Source organism: Odontesthes bonariensis, chromosome 18 (genome assembly GCF_027942865.1).
Source record: "Odontesthes bonariensis isolate fOdoBon6 chromosome 18, fOdoBon6.hap1, whole genome shotgun sequence".
Taxonomy (NCBI): domain Eukaryota; kingdom Metazoa; phylum Chordata; class Actinopteri; order Atheriniformes; family Atherinopsidae; genus Odontesthes; species Odontesthes bonariensis.
This window is the reverse complement of record NC_134523.1, coordinates 18,665,253-18,689,889: the sequence shown is the minus strand read 5'-3', so window position 1 is coordinate 18,689,889 and position 24,637 is coordinate 18,665,253. Positions and strand designations below refer to the sequence as shown.

Genomic DNA, 24,637 nt, shown 5'->3' with positions numbered 1-24,637 from the left:
ATTCTGGTTGAGATATATATTTTTATATTTAAAAATGTAAGTGCATTGTGCTGCATAACGTCTTTGTAGTTGCAATTATAATTATACGAGTACTCCCTGCACACCCCCCCTCTGTATTTTTGCAGTATGACACTGACGGTTTACTTAAATCCAGATAACACAATATTTGCTGCACCACAGCCGTTTAGGCCACAATAACAGGAAAATGCGTTTATAAGAAGATGGTGAAATCTTCACTGCTGTGCTACAAATAATGCTTTCTCTTAATTTGCACATTTACCCATGTTAGTTGGCAGTTTAATAGCTAATGTTCATCACCATATTTTTAGGACAAACCAAGGAATAAAGCTTATGAGCTCATGTTATTTCATTGTTTAAGGTTTTAAAGGGAATTGTTTCTGTCATATTGTCTTATTTTAAGGCTCTGAATGCCTCCAGCTTCACCAGGAGAGACAGTGCTAGCACAAGATATTCATCTCATCTCTCACTATACAGGGTCATCTAAATTTGTGAGGCCATTTTTGTAAACAAGGTGACTAAAAACACATAATGAAGATCTGCTCCGAAACAGAAAATCTGTGGAAGCCTGAAAGTGTTGTAAATACATATCAGATGTCTTCGATGGTCTTTCTATGGGTGCACTTGGTAAGTGACTGTAGCTCCTCCTGCTTCACTGCCCAGTTCACCTCTAATTACAAGCCCTATCTGTGATGAAACATGAGTAAGTAGGGGGGGAGGGGGGATTAGTGTCAGGGAAAGACGATCAGGTCTGTTGCTCAGGATGACTCAAATACTTTCCACCATCATGTTAGGGTTTCCTCTCCCTATTTTAAAGCTGTGGCTCCAAGTGCAAAGTTAGGAAGCGACAGAAGGAGGAAAAAAGCTCCCAAAAACAGCAATTTAGGCAAAGGAGATGAGCTTTTCCAGGCAAATGTAACAGCTCATTTAACAGGATTAATTGTGCTTGAGGTGATTAATACAGATAATTATGTCTGACAAGCAGAGCTGCCAAGCTTCTCAAAGGAAACCGTCCAACAACAAAAACATTAAGAAGCTCCGGACTATCAGCATGGTGTGCAGCCTGACGAGCAGCTGGCAGCGATGGGTGACGGATAATGAAAAGCAGCAGGCCAGTGAGCCCAGTGGCTGGGCTCCCACGTCAGTTGGAGAACCAGCTGAGGAACCCAGAAAGACACGGGTCCCCAAACCTAACCCTCCTCCCGTTCAAACCCAAACACCTTCTGACAACCGTGTAGTGGCTCAAAGATTCGCCTCTGAAGGATCATCCAACAATGATGAGGTCAAGACCTCAGATGATGGATTACTGCCATCATGCATCAAGACAAAGCAGGTGGTGAAGACCGTGAGCAGTGGCGTTCAAGAGAAAAGTGCAGGCATCGGGCTCCTGACTGAGAAGATACAGAAGGAGTCCCTGCCACCGGGCGAGGAGATCGACAGGCTTCTGAAAAAGAAATGCTCTCCTACACGCCGCAGGAAATGCTCCAACATGGTGTCCTCTCTGACCAAAAGCTGGAAGCAGGTGGAGAATGGGCAAAATCTTGCCAAAGAGGGAGGAGGAGGAGGAACAGGAGGGGGACGCAGCTGCGGGATAGACAAAGAAGACAGAGATGCAGGGAAGGAGAAACTGGATGTTGAGGATGCTCAAACACAAAGGACGAGTATTTCAAAAGAAGTTGAGCAAAACGACTCTGATGAAGACTCAGTGAGGATAAAAAGACCCCAAGTCTCCATGTGAGTATAGTCAGTGTGCTTCTTTTAGCATTAGCTGCAAAGAGAGGAGGTCGCAGATGTTGGCAAAAGTTCCTTAATGTGCTGACTTGGTGTTGAGCAGAGACGCCTGACAGCACTGCCAATATTAGTTTTGAGTGAGACAGTTGTTTTGATTTGACAGTATGGGCAGAAAGCCGGGACTGTTCTTGGCTGAATGCTGAATACCTCATTTATGCATCATTATCATGAACAAATGGAGGCAGGAGCATTGTCCAGGAAGGAAATTTCGAATAAGTTTCCATGACTGTTCCAGGACAATTTATTTTCTATGATTAACATTTAATCATTTTCAAAAGAAAAAGACAAAAGAAAACCCAAAACAAACAACAACAGATATTATAGAATGGTAATCACAATAGCCAGTAGCCCATGGTATACACTGTACTTTCATATGAAAACAGAGCTTTAGACTATGAGCATAATACAAATTAGGAGAATGCAAAAACAAAAAACAACCAATAAAGAAGAGGAAAGAAAAAAAAGGGGGGGACTGCTGGTAGCTCTCTGTTCCACCTGCTCGATGTGCGAGTGATACTGACCCCATTTTAAGTTGGACTCCTCCAGTTTATCATGTAACCTATAGGTCAAACGTTTGAGGGCAGCCAGCTGCTCAAGGGAGGAGTATCATAATGAAGGTGCTGGTGGAGGAAGAGGCTCTCCATTCTTTAACGATAAGTTTCCGCCCCAGCATAAGTGCAGTCTGAGTCCATTCATCAGGTGGGGACAGGTGACCTAATGCAGCAGGGTCACCCAGAATGAACTGATTGGGGCTGAAGGGGATATAACAACCAAAAGCGCTGAGTTTTAGAGCAGCTCCAGAACGTATGTACTAAGGTGCCACCTTCAACCAGGCACCTCCAGCACTCTGAGCTGTCCGCCAGGCCAACTGCCAATCTGGATGGGGTCCAGTAAACTCTGTTAAGAAATTTGAATGGAATCAGTCCAGTTCGGAGTTCTCTCAACACTTTTTCCCATTCCTCAATATTCATGTCACCTTCCTAAGTTGGAAACCAGAAGAATTGGTGTTTAGTGGAAGTTGTGTGGTACTAATTTTTCCTCTTTCTACATTTTTCTTGGCATTGCTGCCAAAGGGTCTCCAACCGAATACTAATTGAAGGCTCTGATTATTTGTTCTTTTTTAAATGGGATATTTTTGTCTTTTATTTTTTGTAAAATCTACACAACAAAACCCATATTTTGCTTTGTCATGGTTGATAAGAGTGAACAGGACCTGAAAGTGTTTGAAAATGTTCCATCAACACTGCATGAATAGTGAATTGAATAGTGAGCTAATTTCGACAGTGAATATTGTTTCTAGTTTTCAGTTTTTTTTTTTTTATCACAATAAACAATCAATTTGTCTACATTTACACAAAAAAACAAGTTAGATATAAAGTTCTTCCTGATGCATATTTGTTATTCGCCTACAGGTTTGCCTCAATCATTTTTATCGATTTTTAATGTATTCCAACGCAGGTACAAAAAGGAAACAGAGGATGCCAACAAGATCAACGCCCTGTCCAAGACATACAGCGCCGTGGGAAACCTAAAGAGCCGCTGGCAGAGCTGGGCTGTAGAGCACACAGTTAACCAGAAACTGAACCCCTTCAGCGAATACTTTGACCATGACTACTCCATGTCCCTTCGTCTCCAAAAAGGCCAGGAGGGGTACGGACGCCCCAAGGATGGCACCAAGACAGCAGAGAGGGCCAAACGAGCCGAGCAACATATCCATCGTGAAATTGATGACATGTGTTATGTAATCAGGACTATGGCTGATCCCGACCCAGATGGAAAGACCAGTGTCACATTCGGAGAGCTGTTTGACAGATATGTTCGGATCTCTGATAAGGTAGTGGGGATTCTGATGAGAGCCAGGAAACATGGGAAGGTGGCGTTTGAAGGGGAGATGCTGTGGCAAGGTCAGGATGATGAAGTGATCATCACTCTGCTGGTGTGAAATTTGCAGCTGGATCAAAGTTGCACTGGAAATCCTCTTACAGCAACTTGGGTGGCACCCTCTGGTTTGTGAAATAATCTTAATGATTATCGGGCTGGGTTGACTGAGGATTTAAACCAAAGTGTGACCCCAAACTGTTTGCTGAAGTTTTCAGTAGAAACTTGGAGACTATTCCCTCGTGGATATTTCAGTTGTAGCTGTCATGCAGAGTGTCCTGAGAAATCTGCAACGCTTTTGAAGCTTTAAAACTCAGAAGATATAATTCTCTACGTTTTAACTTCTTAAATTTCCATTTAGAGTAGCTCACAGATTTTCATCTAGTATCAAATATCTCTTTTTCACTTCCTGTATTGCTCTCGGTATGTTAATAACACACTTAAGGCTGTGTTAAGGCGCTAGCATGGTTGCCGCGTCTGTCACGGCGGTGTTGCACCGTGACGTCAAAATGACGTTTCAGGTATGCCGCTTCCCTTGAAAAGACGGTGCAGCACGTTGTCGTGCACCAGTCGATTTTTGTAACTCGGCGGCGCCGAGAACAACGAACCGGATGGACAGATGTGAGACCGGCTCAGTCAGGAGGTGCGTTTGTACAGGCAGCTGTACGAAACTGCAGTGAAACAGCACAGGGAGCACGTAAACTCCCCAAACTGGTGCACAGAGATTGGCAGAACTTTGGGGAAAGAGGGAGAGTTCTGTAAGAATGTGTGGAAGAAGCTACGGGACAGATACGTGAAGGCAAAGAAGAGGGCAGAGACTCTGTTGATGCCGGGGGCTTCAGACCGTCACCTCTTTTACTGAATAAAAAAATTAAAATGATCCGAAAACTGCAGCAACATCATTAATTACAGTATTCCTGCTCTTGACAGCGGCATTGTTTTCTTCTCCACTTTCGTGGTTGTAGAGTAGCGCTAACCTTCACGTAGCAGCGCCACCTCTGTGACGGAGAAAGATCATAATTTTGTCATCTTTGAGGGCCTTGCTGCCCCTCCAAACTGTGGAGAACTTGGATGTGAGCATCCCTTGATGTCTTTTATGTGATCAGCATACATCTGTTGCAATAAAGAGAAACACGGCACTAAGATTATCATGACCATTTTAAAACTAAAGAAGATCCTGTGAAGATTGTAAAAGCTTACAATAAAAAAATTTCCCTCAATGATGGTAGTAGCCATCATATGTCTCTCTTGCTGTCGTATGTTCTGATGCCTTGTTTGGAATTGGTTTTACGTATTTCCACTGAATAAAGACAGCTTGGCTGGTTGCCAAACACCAATAACATAACTTCACAGGTCACTTTTTTGTCTTAATATCCTGAATTTCAAATTGCAAGGAATTAATATCCTACTTTATCACTTTTTTTAAGTTCTGACTATCTAGAAGCACCAGCCAAGGTAAGTGGCTCTGAAATACCTCATGAGTTCTGGGTGAAGAGATGAGCAGAATGAAGAAAAGCTCTGTTAATACCTAACCTCAGCCCACATGATTTGAAATGAAACACTATATCAACTGTTGAAAGGTCAAGCTGAAATAAATCTTCCCCTGTCTACCCTAAATGTGACAAATGGGAGTCAGAGGATGGTACCACCTCTGCTTTTCATGCCCTGAAGTGCAACTTCTTGGATCAGTGCCTGTAATACAGTGATACCCAAGACTTACTCTGCCATATTGGGCTTTATGGATTCTGCTTTCAACTCAGTTTTCACTTAGCTGGAGGATTTCCGTCTGGAGTTTGCATGTTCTCCTCGTGTATGCGTGGGTTCTTTCCGGCTTCCAATTTGATACAAGTATAGAGCTACGTCCACTGTCCTTGACATTAAATTCTGTAAACAAAAACTTTTTAGCATCATGTTCTGCCTCCTGTGCATTGTATCCAGCCACAAATTTGGAGTGTTTGTGTTTATGAGAAAGCGCCCTCCACAGCGAATCAACCTGCTGTCTGATGCGTGTGTGACCCTCCAATTGCTGACTTGGTCTAAATGTGATTCTCCGCGCTTTCACTTGTGTTCATGAGTGAAAAATTGGCTTAAGTCTGTTGTTCTAAATTTGCAAATATTTTTGGATCTTTTGTCAGGCAAGGTTTCTGTCAATGTTTACCTCACTCTATCTACAATAACCCCAATAACGATAACCTTGTTTCATTTATTGTCTGTCACTCTTGGTGACTGTTCCTGTTTTCTTCTTGGTTCTGAATACTCAGCATCTTTGTCTTCTTTTTCCTTTAATTTACAAGGAACAGTCTTAGAAACAGTTTCATTTATTTATTTTTTGGCTTGTATGTTTATCTTGCATTCTGCAAAAGTTAGAACTAGGCAAAAATTATATAGGAATTGCTTGAATCCACAATAAATTTAAATAAAATTGATTCAAAAATCAGTTTCTTGAGGGTAAAAACATGTTTTTTTTGTGGAATACCAACTTTTATCTACGTGTGGTTTCAGTATCTTTCTATCTCTTGTTTAGACATCTGTTAGACAAGAAAACAAAGGGCAGGGACACAGATCAGATGTCTCCCACAGATCATGACATGCTATGACTGTTAAAAGCACTGGATCACCATGACACTTTCTTTCCCCATTACAATACTGTATGGACAGTGGCTTTGAAGACATATCTATGACACATTTACGGATTTGGCTTGTAAAATTAAAATCGATCTGAACATATTAGCAACAAATGATTCCCTCTTGAAAAATGATATGTACAGATCTTATAACACATTCAAGCTATTCTGCCATAATTATTTTTAATTTATACTGTTTGCATTGAGAAAATGTTTGGTTAGTTTTAGACATGAATTCAAATACTGTAATTTCTAAGGGGTTTTAAAACACATGGTTAGGTTGATATATTAATGAATACATGGATATAGCTTTTTGTCATGTCATCTGAATGGTAACAACAGACATTAAAAACATTTCCTTCTCACAATGTCTGCATCTTTATTTGTTTGGACATATGTACAAACATTCTTATTTTGTGTTTTCTTATGAGACTGAGCCAGCTGAGCTGCAGCTGTCCCTGATTAGCTTTGAATTAGCTTTTTACTAAATAAGAATGCCTACATTTACAGTGCTTGACTTCACTATAAAACATAGCTGGTTAAAAATACATTTAATGAATTCCCCTTTTAGACCTGGCTTCCAGGAAGACTAATTATAAACTAAGCCTCTTCAGGGAATTATAGCAAATGTAGCAAATGAGGCATGTTGTTCCTGTAGATATTCATAAGTAGTGGATCTGCCGGTTGTACGATGCCACACCAAGTAAAGTCATTGTCAGAAAGCAAGTGAGCAGACATAAAAAGAAACGTAACAGCATGAATCAGTCGCACAAGATTTCATTATGGATTTTCTTCCTGTTGTGGTCCACCCTGCCCTCTTTTACTGGAACTGAATCTGAGGAATGAGACACATGCGGAAGGACATTATCTGACCAAACTCCTGAAGTGAACTCAACCTGCAAATTGCGCGTTTTGAGCATCGAGAGAATAAAGTGAAAGTCAAATAAAAAAAATTATCTCAGTAAATCATACATGTTATTGAATCTCTTCTCGTAAACATTTAACAAAGGAAAAGTGAGTTTTATCTTTTGCAGACTGCACATTTATTATTCAATTACTGCAGTAGTGTTTAGAATGATCGGGCACCTAAAAAACCACAGCCTCCCACTGATGTTCAGAAATGTTTATCATCTTCCCTTGCTGTAAACTGATAAATGATAAATAGAACTTATAGTCAATCTTGTCATAAAGTTAAACAAAAATCATAACTTAATCAACACGATGATCGTGTTGATTAAATTATGTCATAATTGTGATCAAGACGAACATGATCATGAAGCAGATTTTCTTTGATTAAAAAGTTACTGACTTCTAAATAGATGAGATATGCATCTGGAAATGCTCTCATAGTAAGTGCCTCCCTCTTTTGTGGTCGTTGTGGGCAGGTGGGCATAGAAATATGCACAACACAATTTAACTGTGGTGAAAGAAGGCAGTCCAACGAGTAAGACAGGTAAGTGGGGACCGAAAGAGGAAGGCCATGCAGTATCGCTCAAGAGAAAGGACAGTGATAAGAAAGGATCACTACCATAAGACACAACAATAGCTACATCAGACGGTACATATAAAACATTTCATTAGGTCCCTCTGTGACTGTGAAGATATCAGATATTATATGCACAATTTCCATAGCATGCATGTAGCGACATTGTCTTTTAACAGGTAAAAACGTCTGGGAGAACTCAGAAATATATATGTATATACATATATACTCATACTTTATCAAGAACAAATAGACAAACAAGTCAACTACTAATGCTCAGTCATCAATACAACGTTAACTCAAACAATATCATTTGTACTGAGCAAATTTTGGAGCTGACTGTCATCGGTTCTCTGAACACCTGGCCTCGCTACAATTCTGAAGGACATCATGTCCTCAGCTGTAGGTCAACGATTCAGTGATGGCATCATCCTGATGTGAGCTATCCACGTCTGCTTTTATTTTCTCATTCACTGTTTCAAACAGAGTTAACTGACATTTATCCCTGGCTCCCTCTCGCTTTTTTGCAGGCTAATAACAAAGATTTAATGTCACAAATAAGACTTTAACACAACACTTCCCATTCAAGGACAGCAAACAGCAGCAGCAGGTGACCAGGTTAGTGGTAGTGCACCTGTTTAGCACCAACTGTTGACTAGTATCTTTTTTTTCTTCTAATTTTTTCAACAAATTCAAAAACTCTCACATTTTTTGGTGTAACAGGAGTGTTTCATTGTCGTCTGTCATCCCCTTCATTTGACATGGTACTAACCATGCACACACAAGCTCAATCATTTGTGGCACTTGCTAGCAAAGGTGGAGGAGTGTCTATTGGTGCATTCCATTCTCCAGCTGTCAGCCATGTCGTTATGGGCACTGTACAGTATTACAGTATTATTATTTTTCTGTTGTTAACACTGTATCAGTATTTCACTTTTTTTTTACATGATATTTGCCTCTGACCCCTCCATATATCAGTATCTAGTTCAGGCTTTGTCTAGTGTGACATTGCTGGTTATGCATATAGCAGTGTTCAGGAAATGGAGCTATCTGATAGTGAAACAATCATCCAGATTTCTGGGAACTATGAACGGTATCTGATGTAAGCTGTGTTCACCTCCAACTTGGGTCTCTATGCGGACAACTTTCAGGAAGTTCTTTCAATATCAAATCAAATCAAAATCAAATAAAATTTATTTATATAGCACATTTCATGTACAAACAATTCAAAGTGCTTTACATAAAATACAATAATTGCAGCAGGGAGTGGAAGAAACATTAAAATACATAAAAGAATATAAAGAGAAACAAATAAAATCTTTCAAATGAATTTAAAAACAAGCAACAGTCAAGATAAGTTAAAAGATACCGAGCAGATTTCATGCATAGACACATGAGAAAAGAAATGTTTATATACATCCTGAACACAAACAGACTAAGCTGGTCTTCCTCAGCGGCCGGGTGCATCATGGCTTCGGCTTCTCTGAAGCACGTTGGGCTGTTGTCAATTCATCCTTCACCAACAGTACTGCTGGACACTAAGCAGGAGGGCAGAGGAGAATTAGTTGACACCACATGAGAGTAAATCTGACGTGAATGTTAGAGTTAAAGTTTCTAAACTTTAATATCTGATTTTATCAAAGAAATGGTTATTAACCTTCTGTGAAGGCTTTTTCAGTAAATAATGTCCAAAGGCGGTTGGACTCCCCATGATGATTACTGAGCACATGAAGCTGTTAAACGAGATTTGATTATGCATTTATTTCCTGTTATAGTCAGAGCTCGTCTCTTTTACCGTCTGAACAATTAAAGACATGTTGGAATGCAGTATGACTTTCCACTGGCAAAACTCCTGAATCAAGGTGCCAGTTTCTAAAGATGCTGTTTCTGTAGAAAAATGTAGATAATGACATGTGTTAAGTGCCAAAACATTTTTCAGTGTATAAAGGAGAAGCACAGTCCTGGCTCTGGTATCTTTGGAGGCCATAGACTTAAGAATAGGGCTGTACCAACTCATTATCACTCCAAACTCATCATAAATTGTTTTTTTTCCACCAAAGTGTTTCCAGTTCTGGTTCAGAGCCAGTACATAACTAAGAACCAGTTCTTTCCGTTTCCACAGAGCCAAGCCCGGGAAAAAAAACTGTCTATGTATCTAATGTATCTTTGCACCGAGCTCTTTTATTTGTCTTGTATACTAAAATGTACTGAAGCCATTATGAGCATCACATCTGCCTGTGATCAAGCTCCTATGTCTGCTACGTGTGGGGGTTCCCTCTTCTTCAGAATAGACTGAAGGGTGTTGTTAAATTGTGCAGCAAAACTGCTGGCACTCATCATCTGTACAAAGTCAAAACTTGCCACAAAGGTTGCCACAATCATGCTGATCAAAATTTCCTTGATCAACAGATTACCGACACGTTGACGTTAAATGAAATTCCTCAAATAGTTTAACAGAAGGCACCTCCCATTTTAACCACATACATCCTTCATCAGCAGTTACTGTTTTTATTGATAGCGAGGACCAATAGGAGGCGTTCCCAGAATGCCAATCACGTGGACTATAAACAGGTGGACCTTTTCTGATCTGGCAGAACACAGCAACACACTGAAGCTGAGTTTTCATACATTTGATGCACATTTGTAGGTTTTCTGCCATGCCTGCTTTAGGTATCTTTTGATTCCAGTGACCAAAAGAAAGAGAAATAATCCGACAGGTAATAATACTCTTTTTTTTTTTACATTTCTATTTTTACGATTATTGGTCACTCCTTATGCTCAGAACTAAATAACTGGATGGCATTTTCTTTTCACAGAATGCTCTTTGTTGCCATCTTTGCTCTTCTTGCAGCTTCTGTTGCCGCTGACTGTAAGTGTCAATGTGATGCACACAATGTCTAATCATTCAAACCTGTTATAGTTAGATGATGTGGTCTTCGAGTTTCTGCTTAATCAAAAGCTAGTAATTAAAAAAATTACATTTGTAAGTTATTCACATTCTTTATGTCTGTTAGATAACTCATAAATTTTTTTTCTCTTGCAGTCCAGCCCCACTACTCCTTTTCCCCGCCAGTGGGTTCAGGAAGTGGCTCCTCATACACTATTAGAGGAGAAGGAAGGATCACTGCCGTCAGAGTATGGGAATATTATGGTTCCTACATCAGAGGGTAAATATAACACAAATGTTTTGTTTTAATGCTGTTTATTGAAAGTTCTGCATTGAGTTTTGTCTCACTCATACAAATACATTAATCATATTCTATTCTATTCTATTCATGGGGACTGTTTTCATTACAGAATATATTTCAATACAGAATGATCTTTTTTGGAACAGATTCCAACCACTCCTATTGCATGATATTTGTCTTTTTCTTTTTCATTCATCAGCATCCAGTTCAGATATGGCTTCGTCTGGTCTCGTATTGCTGGTTACACATATGGCAATCCCCAACAAATAGAGCTGTATGATGGTGAATCCATCATCCAGATTTCAGGGAAATACGGTCACTACCTGCAGTCTGTAGTGTTCACCACCAACATGGGCCGGTCCCTGTATGTAGGCCAGCCTTCAGGTAGTTCCTTCAACATGTATCCTGAGCACAGCCAGGCTGAGCTGGTCTTCCTCAGCGGCCGGTTCCACGGAGGCATCACCTCTATTGGAGCGCACTGGGCTATCATTGATCCTTCCTGGGTCGGCTTATACAACAGCTCTGGTAGACGAAAAGCAGAGGAGAATTAGTCAACACCATCTGGGAGCAAAATTGCATTTCAGCTTCTGAACCCTAAAAATCTAATTTAATTTCAGAAATTGTTATGCATATTCTTTGAAGGTATTTTCAAATTTAAATTAAATGATAAACATGTGAAACAGTCATCATTCTTTTCTTTTCTTTAGAACTTTGGCTTTCTGGTACTATTGAAATCAGCATTTCTTGACAAAATGGATCTGGAGTAATATAATCCCCTTTTAAAAAAATCTATTTGATATCTTTTGATATATGTTTTTTTTTTTTTTGTCTTGCTTCTGTTGTCATTTTTTCATTTGGTCATTTTATCTTAATGCAAATATCAGGGTAGTAAATATTAAAGCCCTCAGGCCAGTCCTTCAACATGTACCCTGGGCACAGAGATGGCGAGCTGCGCATTATCAGTGGCCGGGTTCATGGAGGAATCACTTCAATCGAAGCACACTGGTTGGTCCTTGAAAGTGATAGCACTGCTGAGCACTGATGAGGACAGTGGAAATTAGCTGCCTGAAATGTGTTTTTTTGGCACGTGAGGTTTATTATTTTTTTTCCCCCAACACTTTGAAAGCAATACTTACCTTGAATGCATGTTAATGCAAATATGAAATCTTCAGTTTTGTAAGGATGTGGCACGGTTATTCTCCTTCAACCTTTTCAGTCGCAAAATCATCAATCACAACTTAAAAGTTAGAATACAATGAAGTTAGACTTTAATCAGTTACGTGATTAAAACATCAACAGGACTGATGTTGTATTTTTTACAATGAATGTAGGTTGAATCAAGAAACTAAAACTAACAAACTAACTGAAAAGAAGAACAGATTCATGAACTGTATCACTGATTTGTATAGTATAATGTCAGTATAATGTAACGCTGATTTGTATCAATCAATCAATGCTATTTTTTTCTTCATGTTATAAATTCTGCATGTGTTCTTGTGGGAAGTAAATATCAAATAAAATGCATCATTTGCACATCAAAATGTTGCCAGTGTTGTTGGGCTTTTTATTTCTTTGAATACATACCCTGCAGTAGTGGGGACGGCTGGAGGAAGAGCAGTCACCTCCCAATCAGAAGAGTAGTAGTTCAACCCCCCCCCCCCTCTCTGGGTGTCAAAGTGTCCTTCGGCAAGACACTGAACCTCACAACTGATGCGTCCATTGGTGTATGAATGATTAGTACAAAGCACTGTGAAGTGTGTGAGTGTGGCATGTAGTGTGAAAAGTGCTTTGAGTGATCAGCTAGTCCAGAGAAGCATTATACAAGTCCCGTCCATTTACCATTTAGTACAGCATAGAAGAGTAAATCCTTAATCTTTAAGAATCAGAAGCTTCATATGGCATCAATTGCCATATGTAGATATAGATAGATAGATAGATAGATAGATAGATAGATAGATAGATAGATAGATAGATAGATAGATAGATAAATAGATGGATTGTTATATCACTTTGCAATTTACAAGCTTTCTTGATTTAAGAAGAAAATTATTTTCTTAATTTAATTTCTATTGCCTCAGTTGTTCAGGCACTGTTGGATAGTATACGTGTTAAATCCTCATCTTCATTATTATTATTTTTTGCCACCATACACAGTGCCTAAAAAAAAAACTTTATTCTATGTATATATGAATGGAAAATCACGTGTTATAAAGACTGTGATGTGAGTGAAATAGCAATGTTTGTATTGATCACAGCTCACTTTGTTGAGTTGAACCAGAGTTTTACAATTTTATGCCAGTCTCCTTATAAATGAAGGAAAGTTTCATCACTGGACTTGTATTTTGGACATTATATATTCCACTCCCATGTTTGTCTATGAGGTATGAAGCTTAAGCAATTAGATAATTAGCTTAGCTTTGTTTCAAGGGTAGTTAATTCCATGTTACAGACTCATCCAGGCCATGCTGGATGGGCATTTAGCAGGAGAATGATGCTAAAATGGCAGTGTGATGATATAGTATAACAATGGTTTACAGAGTGACTAAAAGGACACTCAATCCATGGAACCATGACACATATAAAAACTGAAAAAACAATAACAGTCAAAGCGTATGAATTATGTTGACGTTTTGTTTATTAATCTATGTATTTTTCGTACTGTAATACAAATTTCACAGTTTAATTCTATATTTAACATTTTACACATATTCAGAATGAATGTATTTGATTTACTTCATTCAATTATTTTATGTTTTATTTCTTACTATTTCTTACTATTTTAGTACGCTTAAACTCATGAATGATATCATGTCCTCATGCAGAATTCATTATTGCAGACAGTAAGATGAAACGCATCCATGCGCACACATGATTAATGCATTGTTCATCAACTTGCAAGAAGGTACAAAAAAAGGATGAATTGATCCTAAAAGAGAAGAAGCAGCCAGTAAAAAAGGCTGGGAAACAGTCCAGTGAGTGTGAGCACAGACTTCCTTATACTGTACTGTTTCCTGCATTATCTTTTATCACTCCACCATCCACAGATACTGCGTGAGGCTGACAGTCAGATAAAGAAAGACTCAGTGTGACGCTTTGTTTATCTGTCACTTGTAATACCTGTACTGCCTGTCTTTCCATAGAGACACGGTAACCCAAAGTGACTCCCAATGCTTCCCCTTGCACTCATTTCACAATTACACACGTACAGAAAAAAATATCACACAATTAAGAGCACACAGAGACTTTATAGACAATACTGTATTGTCGAAAAACCATTTAGCTGTTGTTATTGCTTTTTACAGGGTCAATGAAGATATAATGGAAACATAGAAGAGTGTGTAAGAAGGACATGCAGGAAACAGTCCTGGGCTTGTGGTATGTGCACCAAACGTTGGGTCACCAGGCTGCCCAACCTGATGTGTTTCATAGTTCAATAGACAGCTGGAATGCACTGTTGAAAGTGCAGCCAAAACAGCATATTCACTCAGTTAAAAAACTCTGATAACTGTATTATAATAATTTCAAGTTACTGCTTTGCGTGTGCTATAGCAGTGCAGGGTCCCAACACAATACAGGTGAGTTCCTAGCTTTTAAATAGAGTTAATAATTACTGTGAACTATCTAAACCAGGCCATCAAATAGCAGTTTTCAAACTGCATACAATACCCTGAAATGTTCTGATGAGGAGACTCTTCAAAGACTTTAGCACTGCTTTCTTGATGAAACTGCTGAAAGAATTGGGTTTACCTGTCCTGGGACTGCAGATGGAAATGAGCCAGTGGCTAAATCTGATAAAAAAATGAGAATAATACACTTGTGCGTGGTCCCTGAAGAATAAACGTAAACTCATCTAACTAATTTATCACAACCATGTCCATGGTTATTCATTCATTTATTTCTTTCATATACATTATTCTTTATATGTTAGTAATAGCCTAGTAGTTAGCTCAGTGTATTTGAAAGAAAAAGTCTTTGCTTGTTGCCCTGGGATTCCTCACTGTGAGGAAAAGATTCCAAGAAGTTACTGCAGGTGGCCAAGAAATTGTTCCTCATAGCCAACCGTAAAAGCAAGTCATTCTCACACCCACTAGTTTTCTCTCTTTTCATTTTGTTTTCTAACCTGTGTACAAAACAAAGCTGTTTCCCTCTGTTACTGCCTGTCAAAATGAAAGCAGTTCAGAATGTTCCTTTACCGACAGCTTGGTTAGCCAACTGTTGCTTTGAATATAGCTTTTGATTATTTTTGCATCGAATATACAAATTCAAGAAGAAACAACAAAAAAATGGCTACCTCCAGGGGCCTGTACTACGATGCATGTTCAACACATCTAGCCTTTAGGTGATGTGGTTTAAATAACCCTAACCAACATTATATGAAACTGCAGCTCTTAAAGCTGGACTAACTGATAGTGTGGAAGAAGGATGTAGGTTGCTTGTATCAAACTAGAATTGGCTTAGGCTCCACGCCGTGTGGCATCAGGGCATTAGACACACTTCCCTTAATAACATGATTCTCCTCTCCTGCACTGGGAAAAGGACAGTGGCCCAGTTAAGTAACACAGTTGAACTATAACTGTAATTTGATTCAACCGTGCATGTAAACTGACTCATTGTTACCTGACAGCAAGAGAGTGTCTTTTGAATCTCGGCTGAGGCATTTCCATTATGTCCAATTTGGAGTTTGGCTCTGTAATGGACTGGGATGGAAAAGGGATTAGATGGAAGAAATGTATTTTATAAGCAGACATGCAAATTCCCCCAAACAGACTACAGCATTTAAACATTTGTGTGATTTATTGTAGTATTTGTATATTTAGTTCTTAAGGCACCCGTAAATCCACAATCCACACATAAGGAGGGTGTGTGAAGAACGGACTCCTTGCAACTCTGATTTAACTCCCCAAATCCCTGATATTCAACATAGCAGTGAGCCTACACTTCCCAGGATCCTTTGAGGCGCGGCGGCGGCAGCAGCAGCTGTGCGCTCCGGCTCGCCCGCAGCAAAGTGATGATAACACACCAAACGAGGTACAATGAGAGAGCGTTGAGTTTTACATTTCGCCCGCTGCCTTGCAAGTAATGCCCAAATCTGTGGAGTAGCACAATGGCTGTCGAAGGTAAGACTCCCCCACCTGTTCACTGTGGTGTGTCGGTTGTTCTAATATCCTCCAGACAACAGAACATAGTTGATGATAGCAGGTCTGCGGGGTTAAACACAGACACAGTCGGGTCAGCTGTGATTGGGTGATGTTGCAACCGCTTCTCTTTGCATTATGTCCATAGTGCTGTCATCTTCTCAGATTATTTCGCGGTAGAAGTGCATGGTATTCAACGCGCTTGTCACACACCATAAATCCTGGTGTGAGCGCGCAGCCTCCGTCTGTATTTACATTGTTACTGTTTGCCTGGATGTCGCTCTGCGATTGGAGACTCCTTGGTTAACAGGTTTGCGGGACCTTTTGCATAATCACCTCCGGTGTACCTGGCACTGTGTGCTCTGTGGAGGATACCGAAGACGCGCGGAATTGATAGCGCGACAGGACAGCATATTCACGGTGCAATTCTATGTTGTGGTGCAACAGAGAGCCGTTTGTGCGCTCAGTCTGCTCCTCCAGACCAGTCGGGTAGAGGCTCCTCATCTGGCAGCAGGTGTTATCACATGTGGCCCGAGGAAGTCACCCGCTTCTCCTCGTGATTGTCAACAAACAGTTTTTTAAAGGGGCTCACTTGAGGTTAGAAAAGTGACAGTGATACAGTCAGGGCGTCGGGATGCTCGGTCAGTCTCCTCACCTTATCGGAGGGATCTTGTGGATCCAGAATCCAATGAGAGGTATGTTGGTCGGGGAAGAGGTGGGTTGGGGTGACGCATGCAAGTGATACAAAGGCCTTTAGATGCATCCTCTTTGTTTTCAATGTGTTTCCCCAATGCAGGCATGACTGGTATGACATTGTGGTGTTTCTGTAGCCAAGATCAGGTTATTCATCTCTGACAGCCTTGTGCACAATGTCCACGTGTTGTGCAGTTTCACCTGAACAAGTGTCCATTGTGCGTTTTATTAATGTAGTTTTTGTGTGGATTTGTGTTGATAATGCAGATTATACAGACTCAGCTGCTTATTATTTCTCCATGTTTAGAACCCCAAAATTTTATTTCTACTGCTGTGAATGGAGCTTTTGTGGCTAATGACGTTTGGAGCTTTTCACAGCAGTTGTTCTCCTGTCAGCCGTGTATCTCATGGTGAATTAGGTTTAAGGAGTTAGGAGTAAGATATGCTCTACTGAAGGCCACCTGAAACCCTCTAGTGCAAAATGATCATCAATTGTTCTTTTTGTGATCAACAAATGTCTTGTATAAGTACTTTCTCTGATGCTGTAGCTTCTTTTTATTGTGCTAACAGCTGACCCATAGGTGCACAATACTGATGCATGTTGGTGCAAAGATACTAAGGTCTGTTTTCACTTGAAATATGTCTTAAGTGATATATACGATGAGGCAGCTCCAACAACTGCCAACCTTCCAGCATATTCCCTTGAACAGTTTCATTCATTCATCTCCTGAGATTCATCTTTCAAGCTGTAAAAGAGAGAAGGTGGGAGCTGAGGCTGCCTGCAGATGCACACTTTCTTTCAGAGCTGAATATAAATCTGTTGTACATTTTTATCCATTTCTTCATCCCTTTCTCATCCAATTTTATCCACCCGGGTCAGTAGTTTAAATACTTGTCTCCTCCAAAGCAATCTCTCACTACAATAAAATTTAGAATTTATCCACTTTATCATTCCAATCTCATGCTTACATAATTGCATTCACGTCACCTCTATCAGAAATGGTAAACTCCCACTTGAGCATGAGGATAGAAATTGAGAAGCTTGTTGAACACAAAAGGCGAAACTTACAATTCTTTTTTGTGCATTTATGCAAATATTGAGTGAACTCGGGATTCACTGACTTGTGTCACTGAGAAAGATGATATATGAGTCATGTCCCTATTCACTGAAGCTGCAATAACAGATACTTCTGGCACAATTTGGAAAAAAAATCTGCATTTCTCAACACACGTCACGATCTGAATTTGCGATGGAACTGTTTAAAGCCTAAAATAAGTAAGACAATCTAGTATTAGATTGCAAACATTTAATCTAAAATCCAAATTGATGACAATAGATTCCCATCCTAAGCTCCAGGTTACTAATCACAGGGCTACAATACTTAATGGGTAAAAATGGACAAACAGACAGAAGATCAGAAAATGACAAAATAGCACTTGTTGGTGTTTTTTGGCAAGGGTGACCAGTTGTCATCAGCTCCACAATCAATCCTAACTTTATTTCTCTGGGTCAGTAAATCAGTAAATCACCTTTTACCATTTTTTAATCAGCTTAATTGATCCAAACAGCAAAACAAGGCTTAGTAAACACAATCAAACCACACACCACAATTAAAAGATGTTTTTCTTACTCTGTTAACTATACCGCTTAAGTTTAATTTCTTCAGCCCTCTGTCTCTGTAAGTGGAGTAAAAGGAGTAAGGAGAGGATGACAGGGGGATGCTAATCCCCTGAGCCTGATGTAAGAGATCGCTAGATTCAGAGTTGTCCTGACTCTGCACATTTTCCACAGTCCAGCACAGAACGTACGCACATGAATCTTCAGGTTAAGATTGACTAATTTCAAATTATAGCAGTGTTTCAGCCTAAAACCTTTGCTCAGCGAGTGAAAGTAAACAATAGTATAATAAAAAAAACTAATATTTCAATTTTTTTCTTTGTAATTTAAATAATCAATCTATGTATCCTTTAAAATAACTTTTTCCACATTTGCATCATTTAATATTTGGGGACCTAAGGATATATGATCATCACCCCTCTGCTGCTTGCCTGGAGCCTTTCCCTTTTTCCCTCCGGTGCAAGAAAACGTGCTCTGCTGCTCTGCAGGGTAATAATAATGTATAATTAAGTAATAATGATCAACACCACAGCAGTTTATGTTTTTTCTTCTTTTCAGCAAAAGAGGAAAACTCAGCATTCAGTTTGTAAATCATCCTGCCCCTGAATATAATAAGAATATTGTGTTAATTAAAACTTATTTGGGAGCTTTTATTGCTACGTTAACATCCAGCTGTCATCAGTTCAGCAAATAATCTTCACCTCATCTCTCTCCTTTCCTCTCAACTATTCAGAGCGACTTGTGATTCTTTATGTGTCATGAGGTAAAACATGAACTGAGCACAGCCCAGGAGTTTAGCCACACAGTCAGCAAAGACACACACATGCACTCATGTAAAAAAGACAGGACAAACAGAGAGAATAACAAAACATGAGACAATTTCACACTTAGCTGAAAGCAGTGCACGAAAGTAATATGAGTGTTTGGTTTTATTCTAGTCAGATAAATCTTGTTTCAGATTGCATGTCCTGAAAGTTTTGCCCCACCCTGCATGGTGAGTGGATATGTTCCTTTAGGTTTTGTATGAAACCCCCGACTATCTAGACATATAAGATAATTGGAATCATGTTAGTTTGAGTAAATGTCTTGAAGTAACCCACCCAGATAATGTGGTTGAAAGTTGATTTACTCTCATGGATGTTCAGGTGGACTTAAATTGGCATATTTGCCATAGTTCCTAACCTTGGCTTTGAGCTGTAAGTAACAGAAGGAACTGATACATGAAAGAAAAAAAGGCTTTTAAAGACATAAAAGGGGTAGCTTGCATCTCATTTGTGTTTAAGATAAAAATAAATAATGTAGGAAATGCATAGAACTGTAAATCTGTCCAATTTGCAGCTTGACATGGTACTAATTTGGCATTCTTTGGTCAATAGATGGATTCTTCCCCCATGCTTGTGTACCAATATACTGAGACAAGCACAGTCATCCAATTAAATGGCCTGGTTGAGCTATAACCTAAGCTCAGCTTAACTCTGCATATAAACATACTAACTAGAGTGACCAGTGATCTCCATTTTTAAGTTTGCAACAGTTTGTGAGAAAGTCCTGTTTGGGACAAAGCTGTGCACCACCATCACTTTAAATTCAAGATTATGCTTGTGATAAACCACAAGAACCTTGCAGTGTCACTGTTTTCTATTTCTGTGCTCCACCAACAACCCCTTTAAGACAGAGAATATAGGTCATGTATTAAATCATTTATAACACATGAGAGGACAATAAGTTCTATAAAGTGCAACCCCCATCTGAGCTTTACTTTGGTATTCAGTTTTACTTTGCTGTGTTCAGCAGATTCAGGCAAAGTATAAATGCAAAAACGTGTGCACTGCTCTTTTCTGGTGATACTTCAGGCTAGCAATTAGTTTGATTTATACTCTAGGGGTGGGTCTTACCGGTTTCTTAGAATTAAGTTAATATCTGCTCTTCAAAATAATCTTTGTATGGAGAATTGTATTTTTGTGAAGGAATGTTTTTTGTTAATAGTATTCTTTGCATTTTTTTTGACAGCCTTCCATAGAAAGAAATGTGAACTTGGCTGACACATACTGGGGATTTTCACATCACAATCAGAGAGTGTCCTTGATACCCTTCTTGAGTCAAATCAATTTGAGTTATTGAAGGTGTATTGATTGTTCAATTCCATTCATACTTTAATGTGTATGTACATTCATGTGAAAATAAAGTCCATCCTCTGGAAATTCCTAAAATTCAAAAAATACTATCTTAGATAAACAACACATGACATATTATAAAATATAATTATGTATTTATCTAAGAAAACCCAACACAGCATATCACCATAAACACATTATACCAGCTGTAAAACACAGTGGTAGAGGGCTGATGATCAGGATGCGGACACCTTGCAGTTATTGATTCCACCACGAAGTATTCTGAAGTCAAATGTGAAGCCATCTGTCCGACAGCTTAGGCTTGGCTTAAATTGGGTCATGCAACAGGACAATGATCCCAAACACAGCAGCAAATCTACAACAGAATGTCTGAAGGAAAAAAAAAATCAAGGTGTTGCAATGGTCCCGTCAAAGCCCAGCCGTCAACCTGACTGAAATGCTGTGCTTAAGAGAGCTGTGCATGAAAGTTACCTAATTTTAAGACCGAGTGTGGAGCAAATTATTTTCTATTACGTTCTGATGTGTGAGACCATAGAGTTGAAAGAGTGTGAACTTTCTTTTTCACATGACTGTAATAGCTTTCTTACTTGTTCTTATTCTGTCCAGATGGTGAGATAGTGTTAGATCATTCTGCCTCAGGTCTTCAGCACAGATGGAGACATCGTGTATTGTCTCCTCCAAACATAGACAAAGTCATGACCTTGTGACTTCTATTCTTTTTTTTTCAGCCAGACATATAAAGGGTAGGATTTTGTATGTATGTCCAATTTGTTATCTGACCGAGAAAGAAATCAAAAGTTTTATTGGACAGGGAACACTCTGGCCATCACAGAGGTGTGATGAAGTATAGGTGCCGCTTGATTCTGAATTTGTTCTGTGTTGGTGTTCACACCTGATTATCTGTTATACGTGATTGTCTGTTGCTTTTTACTGCCAGCTATGAGTAATGTTAAAAAGCTGTAGGTTACTCCTGTTTTTGTTTGCGTGCTGCTGTTGGTCCTTTAGCTTTGCCGTGCAGAAACAAGGCAGAAGTCATTGTGGACAAAGTGTTGGAGTGAAAATGAGTTTTTAAGTTAATTAAGACAATCCAGTGCAGCTGCTATCACACTCCAGGCCTTTTTTGAAGACTGCACACAAGTCTCCGTCAGAAGCATTTGCATTTTCTATTATCTCATACTCCGCATGCTACCATGAATCACACTTCAAGGGGGGATCGTAGAAGTGAAAAGGTAAAACATTTTACCATTAGACAACGATGGAAATAGCCCAATTAATTACTTGCATTGAGAATGATCTTTTATATTTAAAATGTTTGTTGGTTCTTTAAGTTTTCAGAATATTTGCGTTTAAGTGTTTAAATGAGAAATTCTACACCAGTTTGCATAAATGTTAACAAAGGACAGGCAGATGATGAAATGTTAACATTTCATGAGGTAAGGTGCAGCATTGGTATTGCAGAGGGTACAAGCTTGACTCCTTCAGCAGAGTAGATTGAGAATTCAAATGATATCTCCACCTAGCTTAACAAGTTTATTCAAAAGTAGAGACGACAAAACTTGTCGACCATCTTTTGATTGTCTAATTGCTCAGCTAAGAATAGCTGAGAAGGAATGGTGGTGATCACAAGAGATTTCAGCATTTACAGAATGTACAGGAAGAATGTCAATTCTGTCATTCTAGCAGATGACAATGTCATCTCTTGACTGATTACTTTGATTGCTTATTTTACAAGTGGAGAGGCACAGGAGCAAATTAAAACAGCTGTTATAATTTTCCATCATCTTTATGCTGAACTCTCAAACTCATCTTTTGTTTGCTCAGTGGCTCCTGGAGCAATTTAGCTGTTGTAACATAGCACAATAGTTTTTGATGCTGTGTTACTTACGATAATCTTTACTCTGTGTGTAGGTGTGTTTTTATCATTGTGAAAACAGCATTTTAAGATATGCTTATTGTATGGAGATGCCTGCACACATTTTTTCTCTCACAGACACACATAGAAAAGAGTCAGGGACTGGACACCATGTCCAGTCATGTCCTGTTTACCCCTGTGGCTGAAGTTGTTAATTTCACTTTGTCTCACTTGCCTCTGTGCATCAAGCCTCCTTGATATGTCCTGCCCTGCTCTGCCAGCCTGTGCATCCAGTCAGATAACTCAGTTCAAATCCATCCCCAGGATCTAGCCCTGGAATAGAATTAGTGGAATAAACATGTTTATATGAGTCGATGAAATAGGATTACATCTATCTCAAGTTAATCAGGAACTGCTACATCAGAAGAGCTTCTTTTAGCGGGATTAGGATGGCAAATGATGAAGCAAATGTCATGGAAGAGCAGTGTTGTGTAATCGTCCTTGTCTGGGTGGACCTACAGCCATCTTTGATGCACTACACTGAACTGCTGCTGCCTGGAATTTAGAATGAGAGCTAAGCGGAAAACCAAAATAGAAAACAGAAGTACTGCTAGGCACAAATGAATCCTTCGGCCATGTTACTCTGCACAAATGAGACTCATTAACAGACTTGCAGAAACTGACATTGTCTGGAGGGCTGATGAGTGTGCAATCACCTGGATGAATCTGTTGAACAAACATCAGAGGTTCACACATTATAATTAACCAGGATCTGTCTCTGGCCTGAGTGCTTTGGCTGAATCAGCTTGCATTACTGTTTCTGACTGTCAGCTTGTGTGGAAGAAATCCAGAAGACAGGGACAACTGGGTCTTGTCTACTTTGTTTATGTGTAAACCCTAGTTCTAAGGATTATTATCATGTTGTACAGTACAGCAATAAAGCACTCATGTCAAAACACTCATTAGAGGTATGGTAGCAAGCCGCTGCTCACACCAAAAGGTAGCCCAGAGCAACAGGTTAAAATCAGTTTGTAGAATAATTAAGAATGAAAGTGAAGCAGATCTTCTATGACCTTGAGCGTAAACATTTCCCACAGCAACTCTTTAAATGTCTTTATACAGATAAGAACGATGATGATGTAGTTCTGGAAAATGTCTCAAACCTCTGCGATTTCAGAGCTAAACAACACTCTCCTGGTTTTACAGAGAGATTGGGTTATGTGACCGCAGCACAATGGAGGAGATTAATTCAATAAGATGAAGATGAAATGTGAATATTCCCCCATTCGTGTCACACCGGAATTAAAACTTTTAACTCGGCCTGTTAAATGTCACCTGTATCTGCAGGATATGCCATTTTTTGCTCTTGACACACTTAGTTTTTGCACATAATGTGGGAGAATTACACTTATGAAAGAGGGAAATGTGTGCTTTCCACATTTAGATCTGATAAATAGGCACATGAAGGAAGGCATCTAAGTGAGATATCTTTGTGCTTTTTTAAAGATCCTTCACCTCTGATCTGAAATGCTTGTTTGGTTCATTAAGCATTTATATATACCATACTCTAAATTCTTACAAATTCAGACAAGATGGTGAGAAGAGTTTGTTTTTGATGTGTACTGGAGCCTCTGACCTCTGTGTAGGACTTTTTTAGTGTACTTCAATGTAGCACTAACATGGCTGACCGCATAAGTCCTTGTCTGTGTCATTGCATAGCGTGGAAAAATAACTACTGTATACTGTAACTTTATTGACCTTCGGGAAGTATCTGAGCATCAGAGAAATTAAACCCGTGGGGGGAGACAAATTTTGCTGAGTCTTCCAGTCATTTGTTGCCCGTTTCATCCTTGCAAAGCACTTTCAGAACTTTGTGCACATCCCTCTCCCTTCTCAAATGATGACTTTTGTGCTTTTTGTGAATATTTGGCATCCTGTTGTGTCAAGTGCAGAAACTTGGCAGTGTGTCAGCTCCATTCCCTGATGACCATGAAGCCTATTGCGCTCCATTCTGCTGACTGATTGGAGCAGCAGATCTGAAACAGTTTGTGTTTCACTGATTAAACAGTGGGCACAGATGGAGGGTGTCGGTGTCAGGTGAAGACAGTCATTATTTGGTAGTTATGGCAGTGCTACAAAGTAAATTCTTTTGATTTCACTTCAGTTGGATTTGCATCAGAACTCTGGTTCCATCATTGAATATAAATATGCAGTTTTTGAGG

General features: G+C 39.4%; 2 protein-coding genes across 2 annotated transcripts; both read left to right on the top strand.

The window, feature by feature from the left end:
* The first annotated feature begins 847 nt into the window (after window positions 1-847).
* Window positions 848-4,687, top strand: abrab (actin binding Rho activating protein b). Its single transcript, XM_075449682.1, has 2 exons — window positions 848-1,752; window positions 3,268-4,687. Exons 1-2 carry the CDS (start codon window positions 989-991, stop codon window positions 3,749-3,751), a joined length of 1,248 nt encoding a protein of 415 aa, XP_075305797.1. The 5' UTR covers window positions 848-988; the 3' UTR covers window positions 3,752-4,687.
* A 5,670-nt stretch (window positions 4,688-10,357) lies between these two features.
* LOC142367836 (zymogen granule membrane protein 16-like) lies at window positions 10,358-12,527 on the top strand. Its single transcript, XM_075449856.1, has 4 exons — window positions 10,358-10,511; window positions 10,611-10,663; window positions 10,838-10,961; window positions 11,182-12,527. Exons 2-4 carry the CDS (start codon window positions 10,612-10,614, stop codon window positions 11,531-11,533), a joined length of 528 nt encoding a protein of 175 aa, XP_075305971.1. The 5' UTR covers window positions 10,358-10,511; window position 10,611; the 3' UTR covers window positions 11,534-12,527.
* Window positions 12,528-24,637: the final 12,110 nt, after the last annotated feature.

Excerpts from the sequence above, each read along its gene's own strand:
- abrab (XM_075449682.1), top strand. The coding sequence starts at position 989 with ATGTCTGACAAGCAGAGCTGCCAAGCTTCTCAAAGGAAACCGTCCAAC. Across the intron at positions 1,753-3,267 it reads AAAAGACCCCAAGTCTCCAT|GTACAAAAAGGAAACAGAGG; the intron begins GTGAGTATAGTC and ends ATTCCAACGCAG.
- LOC142367836 (XM_075449856.1), top strand. The coding sequence starts at position 10,612 with ATGCTCTTTGTTGCCATCTTTGCTCTTCTTGCAGCTTCTGTTGCCGCT. Across the intron at positions 10,664-10,837 it reads AGCTTCTGTTGCCGCTGACT|TCCAGCCCCACTACTCCTTT; the intron begins GTAAGTGTCAAT and ends TTTCTCTTGCAG. Across the intron at positions 10,962-11,181 it reads TATGGTTCCTACATCAGAGG|CATCCAGTTCAGATATGGCT; the intron begins GTAAATATAACA and ends TTCATTCATCAG.